The following is an 11,486-nucleotide window of genomic DNA, read 5'->3' as shown; positions in this document are numbered from 1 at the left end:
TATATTTTCAGTGCGCATTAGATAAATACATATTCCATTGCAATATCATATTTGTTATCATCTTTGCTAAGTAGTGTACAATGTGAAATGAATGTATAAACCTCTGCACGAAACATTGATCTCGTATACAAATGAATGCATTATTTAAAAAATTTAAACAAACCCCATAAGATGAACTAATATAATGGGGGACAAAATGAATGACCCATGCTTTCGGGAATGAAATTCTTTCAAAGTTGATTGCTCACTATATACGCACAATTTCTCACCAAATTAACAAATCCCACAACAGATAAAAGACAATATATTTGGTATGTGACCACAAATCTATAACAGATAACACATATTATCACATAGTTGGGATAACGAATTAGAGTTTTGAATGGCTACTCACTCACTCAAACAATAATGTGCTTATTATGTTATAGGCCCTGATAACTAATCCAAGAGGCCAATGTTCAAGATTCATACGAAATGTTGACCTCAAATTAATGGCTTTATTTTGCGGAATCCTCAATCATAACCAACTAATGATTCGATCTTGGTCCTGCAAAGAAGCTACTAGCTCCAGATGAAGAATAAGGCCAAGTAGATAGTAAATAATTAAATTATTCAATTTTTTCTCTTTGGCTTCTCCAATACAGTATCTCAACTTAGGGCCTCTGGTCGTATGGCTCAACTCCACTCTCCCGTCCTTAGAGTTTACGAACCAAAATTTTGAAGTACAACCCCAACCCACCCCACCCCACCCTCTCCCTCTCCCATACAAACGATCTTGAAGGAGCTTTTATTCTTCTACAATCGGTATATACTATATATACGTTCAAACATCTCAAGGACTCAGGCTGCGGCGACAGAGAATGGCGAAACTGAGTGCTTCATACGTGCCCTCGCCTTGGAATGGCACTTCTCCTTCTGTTCGTCCATTGATATTTGCTTGCAGCGACACTCTGTGCTACAGAATGCCTTATCCCCTCTGCAGAATCATCAGCAAAAGATGCAATAAGTATTCATCAATAAGGGATTGCGACATTTTTTCCATCATGATCAAATGCATGCCCATTTTCATATGTAGTGTTCCAGTAATCAATTATGCAGAGATATGAATGATAAGGTTGATAGACATCAACATCACAATTTGGACCTCAAACTTATGGAGAATTCAGCAAAACAGTTGTTGGTCCACAATAATAAATCTCTCTCTCTCTCTCTCTTGTTTTTCTTTCCTAAGTATATCAATGGCTGCAAGTTGAGATATTCCCACTCAGACAAATCTCAGAAGTCGGCAATATCATGATGCAAGCTTATAGTGGACAAAAACAAAAGAAATACTAATGTAGCTGATGAAACACATGTTAAAAAGTCTAGATTAGCATCTTCATCTAAGTGGAATAAGTCCAATTTGCAACCATATAGATTTCTCAAATGGGAAAAGCAAACAGAAGCTAATAAAGTAATAAGGGCCACAAGAAATACAGATTAGTTATCAGAGAATAAGCTCATGGTCGAAAAAAAGCAAGTGATTAGTTATACAATCAGAGTCTCCATCTTTCTTCAGTTGAATACGAAGAGGTATTTAAGTTTTCTTGAAAAGCAAAGTACATTGCTAGAATTTATAATCAATGTCTTTAATTACAGAACCAAGCAAGCATGTTTTGCACTACAAGCAAAACATGTCAACGTCAACTTCAAAGCATTAAAACAAGATGTTGATTGTTGAGTTAAGCCTTTTCAATACAAAAACTTGCAGAAATAATTAATGTGGAAGGAATTAGGATTACAACACACCATATATACTTTGAAGGGAAACCTAATACTTCGCTGCAATTTGCCACTTCCCGACCCTCCACTCCATCTCCAGAGTAAGTTACATAAATATATACTAGAGATTATAAACTACTTTTCCTCATTACATTAGTACATGAGAAATGTGATGGTGCATTATTTTCTAAAAAATACTACCAGTATAATAATTTGTTTCTTGCCAAAAGTTGTTCCAAAACTTATTTGAGAAACTCTTGGAACCCCCTAAAGATTATAATTCCACTCCATTTTTATGAAAACATGCGGATAAGTGATAAGTTAAAGCAGTGAATTCTATGCTAATTTCTCTAAAAGGCAATTATGAGCGACTCGAGCCTCTTGCTATAAACCGTATGAAAGGAAACCAAACTCTTCTAACTACTTGCTTTCTGAAATCACCTTCATCTAGCATACATGTTTTAGTGCCCTTGTCCAATAATCTTTACCATCAACAAACAAACTACAAATATTGCGGTATTTAACTTTAAACTGATGAATCTCATTTCTGAGTACGACTGCTGTTCCAGTCACCCAGAAAACACAACAGCCACAGAAGTAGCGCTTTACTAACTATACCCTTTCCACTACAATACATACTGTAAGTCTTTTGTGAGAATCTTGTATATAAAGTAAGTGAGATTGCATTGTGATCCATTCAGCTTTTGGGGCACCAATTAGGTTCTTTATCTACTTCATTTTTAGCATCTCTCTCTCTCTCTCTCTCTCTCTCTCTCTCAATAAAGCAATTCCAATGCCAAAAATATATTGCAAAGATGAATCGAATCGAAATCATCAAAAATAAACTAGATATTATTCCAAAAGGATACCTAAAACATGGAATAAGCATAAAGCATAACCAAATTCACCATCACGGACAGCTCAAAATTAGCCATAAAAGTAAGACATAATCTAACAATCAAACAGTAGTATAACAATTAGTACAACAAAATCATCTAATCTCATCTCAAATCATGATCAACTACTAAAACTAAATAGTTATCGAATTTTACCTGTACATAAAAACATCCAAGCCATGGAGCTTCTTCTCGCATAGGACGCAGGAATTCAGAAAACCGGCGTAGGTTTCAGCACCACCGCTCTCCGCCGCATAACCGCCGCCGTTTCCAGTAAAAACACCCGCACACCCATCATTAGCCCCCAAAATCTCAGCCTCGAAATACTCCTTCTTCTTCACGAGATTCTTCCCCACGTGAGAAATCACACAAGTGTACTCCTCGCACTCCTCCGCGCTGATCTTCTTATGACTACTGTTGATTATGTGGATGGAGTTGGACGCCGATTTTGGAGAAATCGCCAGAACGGCACCGTTGTTGCGAAACAGATCGTGATGCGGCTGGCGATCAGCTCTCATGGCCGCGAGAATGCCGAGCCCCACGACGCCGTTCGGTCCCTCGAAATGCGTCGGCAGGAAGCGGGCGTTGGCTCGTTTTCTGGAGTCGGAGAGTGCGAGAAAGGAGAGGTTTATCGATAGCCTCTTCTTTTTTCCCTTCGTTTCCGCCATTTCTGCACACAGACCAGAAAGATATGCGAGAAACTGCGGTGGTTTATGCGTTCCGTTGGATTGTTTGGGGAGTTTTATGGAGATCAGCAGGCGACTACATCCGATTGTGAATTGGGAGTGTGTGACTCTAGAGAGAGAAAGAGGGGGGAGGGTTAAAACCCAGAGGAGGGAATCTGAAGCTGCTGCTTCTTCTTCTTCTCTCTCTTCAATTTAGTCTGAGGTTTCAGCGATAGGAGGGAAGATATATATAAAATTTTCTTTTTATTGTTTTTGGAACTAAAGAGATGGAGTAATTATAAAGAAGGGGAGAAGGATTATTAGTAAAAGAGTTTGAAATACATTTAGTAGCGTTAAATAAATTGTAAGCTTCTAAGTTTTATTTTGGTCACGGGCAAAGCTGAATCCGCAACCACAATATGTCTGTGTGCACAAACAAATTCCACCAAAATCTATGGAAACTCCCCGATTTAAAAATAAATGAAATACTCCCTCCGTCCCACTAGACTTGGCACACTTGCCTTTTTTGTTTGTCCCACTAGAATTTGCACTTTCCTAAAATAGTATGTGGTCCCTACTTTCTCTACTCACATAAAATAAGTGGATCCTACCTACTTTACACTCTTAACCATTTATTCTTAATTTTCGTGCCCAACTCAAAAGTGTCAAGTCTAGTGGGACGGAGGGAGTACATTATATACTAAAATTCGTTTCATAAAAACAAAAAGAAAATGCTAACCAAATAATTCAATGGTTTTCTTCCATTTTGTAAGAATAAGTAATCAAAGACGAATTTCAATCTCTCATCCCAATTTAAACGGCTTTTAAAATATTATAACTAAAATAATTATTTAAAGTGTAATAATCTACTTACTTATTGAAATTTGATAACCAAAATGCTTGTCATGGACTCAAACACGTCAATATTTCAGATATTATTTAAAGGGTTAATTGTCAGTAAATTCATGAAGTTTCATTTTTTTCGAAATTTTTCAACGACCTTTTAATTTGATGTAGTAATCCACAGACTATAAAAATTTTCTTAATGTTCTCCTGGTGGAAGAATCTGATCACATTACCTAACAAACACTTATAACATGTAAATTATATGGCAATCGGCTATGATACGACATTGTTTTATTACTCAAAAAAAACTTATGATGATTGTCAGGCCAGTGAGGAACGTCGAGCATGACCAGCGAAGGGGCACACCGTTGTCCCACCACCGCTACCAAATCCCTGCCCACCACCAAGAAGCTGCACGCCCCAATTCGCAAACCCTAATCCTCAACCCAATTCACAAACCTTAATCTGCTGCGCCACCGCCATATCCCTGCCCACCACTAAGAAGCTGCATGCCTCATTTTGCAAAGCCTAATCCCCGCCCCAATTCACAAATCCTAATCCGCGCTGCCACCGTCGCCGCCAAATCCCCATCCCAATTCGCAAACTCTTTCATCACCTCACCGGCTTCGCCTCCCTAAAATAAAAAATCAGCCCTCATATCAGTGATTGTGAGTTTCCCAACCCCCTTCCCACACACAAAACACATATAAACATCTAAACCCGCACCGTGACACAACCTCCGGCCCCTACGCGGCGGCTGAACCCGGGATTGGCCCCTGTACGGCAGCTGAAACAACGTCGTATAAATTATAAGAAAGTAATGTTATTTTTCTAAGCAGCCAATTTCGCCACGTTGGATATTTTGGTGTCCATGTCAGCTTTAAATTGGGGGAAATTTGTTGCAGCGGGAACATTAAGAAAAAATTTACAATTTGTGGATTGCTACGTCAAATTAAAAGGTCGTGGGAAAGTCCCCAAAAAAATGAAACTTCGTGAATTTACATGCAATTAACCCTTATTTAAATGTGCAAATGTATACTAAAAAATGCTCCGATATTTAAAAGTGATATCCCCTCCGTCCACGAAAAGAAGTCCTAAGGGAGAATGACACAGATTAAAAAAAAAAAAAAAAAACTTATGTTGATTATTTATTTAGTGGAGAAAGAGACTTACAAATTAATAAAAGTTAAAAAAGTTAATTAAGTTAATTAGTGGAAAAATGGACTCATAAGTTAGTGAGTGAAAAAAGGAACTCATAATAAAGTAATACCCCCTCCATCCCAAATGAAATATCTTGTTTATTTTCGGCACGATTATTTAGAAAAATATTAATTATATTATTAAGTGGTGTGGTGTAGAGTTGAAAAGGTGATGTGAGTCCCAAAAATTCTACTACTATTTGAGGATAATTTTTTCCATAAAAGGAAACAAGACATTTGAAGTGGGACAGAGGGAGTACTAAAAATAAATTATGATATTTTTTTGTAGACGAATTCACGATCAGAAATAAAAAATTATGATATCTTTTTGTAGACGGAGAAAGTAACTAACTTTTAAATAATATCACAAAAATGACCTGAATTATATTTTTTTAGATGGCATATATTATAATATATATGCGTGTGCAATTTGAAGCAATAAATTGGATTGACACTCAAGAATTGCAAGGACCCTTAATACAAGTGTCAACAATTTTTCAAGGTAAATAAATAATAATAATAATAATAATAATAATAATAATAATAATAATAATAATAATAATAATAATAATAATAATAATAATAATAATGATAGTTAGGAATATTTTGTCACTGTCTAAATATTAGGTATTAAAATATTACGACTTAAAAGTTATTTTTCAGAATATATATGCTCAAGCATTAGTATAGTGTATGGTATTTCAGTTCAAACTTTAATTCATTTTAACCATGGCCAATAAGAGCATTCACAATGGTTACACGATAGCCATTACACGATAGGGCTATCGTGTAAATGAGCTATCGTCTATAATGCACGGATTCGCCGGAAATCAACACCGTGCAGTATCCGATTCGCGCGGGGGGCGGGTGCGGGCGCGATTCGCGTGGGATTCGCACGGGATTCGCCACCTGGCGAATCCCCCCAAAAATCAAAAAAAAAAAAAATCGGATTCGCGAATTGGGTGCGCCAATCTCACGAATCCGGCTGTGGCGAGGGAGGTGGCGATGGCAGTGCTCTGGCTGAGTCGCGGCTGTAGAAATGGCCGGCGTGCGCAGCGGGCAGGGAGAAATGGCCGGCGTGCGCGGACGGCAGAGCACAGAACGGCGCAGTGCGGTGCGGCGCGAGAGATAGCAGACTGAATTTAAAACAATTGAAGCGGACGGAGGTGGATTGGGGATGGGGCCGTGGCCCATGGGAGGGGAGGCGAGGTCTGGGTCTGAAGAGAAGGAAAGCAGGAGGCAGCCGTCGATGGGAAATTTGGGGAGGGGAAAAGAAACTGGATTTGGGGGTAAGGGGGTGACGAGAATTGGGGGTGGGGGACAGGTTGGATGTTTGGGAATTTAAATATATGTTTAGTGGGTGGGGTTGGGGTGGGGAATTGAAATATATGTTTATTTTAAATGGATTCTTTTAATATAGCCTTTTAGATTTTATTCTAGTAATTTTTAAATTTGATAGATTACATATAATAAAATATATAAATATATATGTATTTGATTGATTATATATAATAAAATATAATAGACGTATCCTTCACGAATCTCACCCTATAATTTTTGAAAATCCGTATCCCCGTACCCGAATCGTATCGCTCCCGCCCCCGCCCCCTCGCACCCGTGCAATCTAGGCTATCGTGTAACCGTTGCGGGAGAGGTTTACACGAGGGCTACACGTTCTATCGTGTAGCCCTTTAAACGGTAATATAGAGGCGCGCTCTATAAAAAAAAATGGAAATTCGAATTTTGACTCAAAATTGGCAGCTTTGACTGCTTTGACTCCTCGGTTTGTGTGCCAAAATTTGACCATTTGATTTTTTTTTTTCAATTTTTCTTCTCTTTATAACTACATCTTCCTCCTTCCTCTTCCTTACTTTCACTCTACAATTCTCCTTATTCTTTCAATTTCTTTCATTCTTGTTCCTCTTTCAAGCGCTTTCATCTTATTTCTTCCGACAATGGCGGAATCCGACCACGGTTCTTCGTCTGATTCATCCGACGGTGTAGCTCATGCGATCATGGAGGAGATAGAGTTGCAGAAACAACTGCTTGCTCACATCTATGGCCAGCCGGATCAGGAGGCGGGACGCGTGAAACGTCACCGATCTTACGTCCACCGTGATAGAGAGGAAGCCCACCTACGTCTTATGCAAGACTACTTCAACGACAATCCGACGTACGGACCTACATTTTTCCGGCGGCGTTTTCGAATGCAGAAGGAGCTTTTCTTGCGCATCGTGGAGGCTGTTCAAGGTGTAGATACTTTCTTCCACATGACCACTGATGCAATAGGTCGGGACTCTCTTTCCCCGTTGCAGAAATGCACGTCGGCTATCCGCCAGTTAGCCACCGGGCTCTCTGCGGATACTTTTGACGAGTATCTCAGAGTCGCCGACTCCACCGGGCATGTATGCCTCAAGAAGTTCTGCAAGGTGGTCATCCGGGCTTTTGGAGCCCATTATCTACGCCATCCAACGCCGGAGGACATCACACGCCTTACCCAGATGCACGAGGTGCGACACGGATTTCCCGGGATGCTCGGGAGTCTTGATTGTATGCATTGGGGGTGGAAGAATTGCCCAAAGGCGTGGCACGGCGCCTACACACGCGGGGATCAGGGAGAGCCCACCTTGATATTGGAGGCCGTTGCATCCCACGATCTGTGGATTTGGCATGCCTTTTTTGGTGTCGCTGGTTCGAACAATGACATCAACGTTCTCAACCAGTCGCCTCTCTTCGCCGACGTGTTGGATGGAACTGCCCCGCTTGTGCTCTTTCAGGCGAACCATCGCTACTACCAGATGGGCTACTACTTGTGCGACGGCATATATCCAGAGTGGCATTGCTTCGTCAAGAGTCCACCGATGGCGACAAATCAGAAGGAGGCGAGGTTCAAGAAGATGCAAGAATCGGCACGAAAGGATGTTGAACGTGCCTTTGGAGTCCTTCAAGCACGTTGGGGAATAATTCGCAGTCCCGCGCGGAATTGGTACTTGGAGCACCTCCGGGACATCATGCTGTGTTGCATCATTCTCCACAACATGATTGTGGAGCACGAAGGTGAAGGAGCAACCAATTGGAGAGATGACGACGCGGGACATGGGGCGTCTAACAGTGACTCGACGGAGAGTGGTCGAGCAACCCCCGTTTCATTCGAGGAATATGTCTAAAGAGATGCCCTTCTCCGAGATAGGCAGTTGCACGCCGCGCTCCAATATGATTTGATGGAGCATGTTTGGGCACGTTTCGGACCTCTAGGGCCGGAATAGTTATTTGTAGTATTTGTTTTTATTTTATTAAATTTTATGTAATTTTTAGGAATTTTAAAATTAGTGCAATTTGAATTTGAAGTAAATTGTATAATTTAAATTTATGAAATTAAACTTAAATGAAAAATGAAAAAATCAAAACTAATTCTATCATGTAAGCTATCATGTAACCCAACTGCAGCATCTTTACACCATGTGGTCCCCCCATCATAAAGTAGCCTATCATGTAAGCTATCATGTAACCCCATTGCGGATGCTCTAAGGTCTTGCTCTTGTGGTAAATTTGAGGCACCCAAACACTCTCCTTTGTGAGAGGTATTAGATTATATCTCGCCTATGTGCGCTGATGTTTTTCCATTTTTAGCTAATATTGTATTCTCGTCTACGTGCGGTGTAGCTTTCCCACAGTTATGTAGTGTTGAGGCACTTTTAGGTGATGTTGTACTCTCGCTTGCGTACTGTGTAGCTTTTTCATAGTTGTGTGGTATTGAGGTCCCACCTGCGTGCAAGTTGTATAATTAATTATATTTAGATAACTCTTACAATAATTTTAATTAAAAAAAATCATTTTAACGAGGATTTGTCCTATCAATATGTTGTTTTAGTAGGTGGACGGGGACAGTGGGATTAAACTTTTAACGCCACTATTTACATAAAGAAGCATCACTATTTGTATGGGATGTAAATAAGTCGAGTATTATTGTACTATTTGATTCATATTCGTAAAATATTTATATAATCGAATCGATATTTGAATATCTTTTGAATCTTATTTATAAATTGTGTTCGATCTATATATTGATTTGTAAATATCAATCGAATCAAATATTCCTCTAAATCTTTTAAGTGTATTATAAATAGGGGTGGGACGGTACGGTATACTTTAATAAATTGTCCATACCTTATACCTTATCTTTACCTCCGGTATGGAGAAATTTCATACATTTATCTTACATTTACCTACGGTATACCTTAGTCTGGTATACCTTAAATTACGGTATGAAAAAATCTCATACCTTTACCGTACCTTTGTTTCGGCATACCATACCGTACTTCGGTATACCGCGGTTTCGATATACCATATCATGTTTCGGTATACCGCACTTACACGGTATATTGAAATTGATAAATTTCGGTACGATAATATTGATAATTTTGTTTTATACTTGCTTACCTGATAAAAACCATCAAACAAATATAATGTCAACAATAAAACTCAAACGCAATAAAATAAATAAAGTACAAATTTGTTCCCGTCTTAGCAATTTCACAAGTCTACAATATAACAACATTAACAATACTATAACTTAAATAAAGTGAATATTATATTATAACTATACTATAAGCCTATAATATCAATATAAACAATACTATAATTCAATTATATATATTATACTATGTTCATTTTTGTATCGATGATATTTATATTCTCATACTTGTGTATATATATATATATATATATATATATATATATATATATATATATTCATGTAAATATAGATGTACTTTATTGTAGAACAATAATCTTAGTTGTATACTATAAAATATAACTATATAACTCACATAAGGTGAACATTATATCATAACTATGTTATAAATTCATGTATTATATTTTGTTTATTCTTTTTTATCATTTGATTATATTAATAAGGTGAATATTTTATCATAGCTATATGAATTATATTTTGTTTATTTTTGTATCATTTGATTATATTTATAAATTTATGTACTTGTATATATATTCATAAAATATAGATTATATACATCATTTTATAAAATTTATCAATATTTTTAAAATATAAACATAAAAATATATAATATACTCCCTTCATCCCCAAAATAAGTTCCTCTTTGGGGACGGCACGAGTTTTAAGGAAAAGTGGTAAAGTGTATTGATAGTGGATAAAAATATGTTATAATTAGTATTGAGAGTGGTGAAAAGATGAAAAAATGTTATAATTAGTATTGTGAGTAGTTAAAAAGTGAAAAGTAAGAATAAATAAAGTATTATTAGTGGTGGGGTAGTTGTCCAAAAATGGAAAGAAAGAAAGAGGAACTTATTTGGGGGACGTCCCAAAAAGGAAAAATAGGAACTTATTTCAGGGACGGAGGGAGTATATTTTAAAACTATAGATTTTGATACGGTATATACTGCGATTTTCAATATACCGGTATATACCGACAATTGCGGTATATCAAAACAAGGTATTATACCTTAATACCGGTATATACCGGTATACCATTAATAAGGTATCATACCTTATTTCGGTATATACCTTTAATACGGTATTTATTGATTTTTTCGGTATATACCTCGGTATCGATATATGCCGGTATACCCCGGTATCTGAAAAATTCATACCTCTACCTTATCGTAAATCTTCGGTATGGTATCATACCTTATCGAAAAATTTGATATACCTTAAGTTCGGTATTTTACGGTACTTTTCGGTACGATATGACTGGTATACCGAATTTTCAGTATATTTCCCCAGCCCTAATTATAAAGTATACAAATCGAATATTCGATTCGAAATTTCATACTATTCTATTTGATTTCCTAATATTCTTTTTGATTTGATTTAAATTCACAAATTCGAAGGATAAATTTTCCAAAATAATATAAAGCTCACACATGATAGATTTACCTAATACTCGATGGTAGATGCTGAAAAGATGATTTCACCCTTTCAAATTCCAACTCCCATCATCATCATCCTTCTATTTAAGTAAATATTCATTTGTCTTTATTTTACTTTATACTTATTTTATTCTTTAATTTAAAATAAATTAATAAATATGATCAAATATTTTCTAATGACAAATCAAATATCACGATTTAGAAATCGTATT

The 11,486-nt window shown here is 37.2% G+C and overlaps 1 protein-coding gene across 1 annotated transcript; it reads right to left on the bottom strand.

Annotated features, from left to right (window-relative positions):
- Positions 1–291: 291 nt before the first annotated feature.
- LOC130988515 (FCS-Like Zinc finger 14-like) lies at positions 292–3,770 on the bottom strand. Its single transcript, XM_057912390.1, has 2 exons — positions 2,814–3,770; positions 292–976 (listed from the first exon to the last, which is right to left on the bottom strand). Exons 1-2 carry the CDS (start codon positions 3,323–3,325, stop codon positions 841–843), a joined length of 648 nt encoding a protein of 215 aa, XP_057768373.1. The 5' UTR covers positions 3,326–3,770; the 3' UTR covers positions 292–840.
- Between the last annotated feature and the right edge of the window lie 7,716 nt (positions 3,771–11,486).

The sequence above is a fragment of the Salvia miltiorrhiza genome, chromosome 1 (assembly GCF_028751815.1).
Source record: "Salvia miltiorrhiza cultivar Shanhuang (shh) chromosome 1, IMPLAD_Smil_shh, whole genome shotgun sequence".
In the NCBI taxonomy this organism is placed as follows: Eukaryota; Viridiplantae; Streptophyta; class Magnoliopsida; order Lamiales; family Lamiaceae; genus Salvia; species Salvia miltiorrhiza.
The sequence above is the reverse complement of the archived record's forward strand: the minus strand, read 5'-3'. Positions and strand labels throughout refer to the sequence as shown.

Bases quoted from the DNA above. Each gene is read 5' to 3' on its own strand.
- LOC130988515 (XM_057912390.1), bottom strand. From the start codon at position 3,325: ATGGCGGAAACGAAGGGAAAAAAGAAGAGGCTATCGATAAACCTCTCC. The intron at 977-2,813 runs GTAAAATTCGAT...ATGATTCTGCAG, and splicing joins TTGGATGTTTTTATGTACAG to AGGGGATAAGGCATTCTGTA.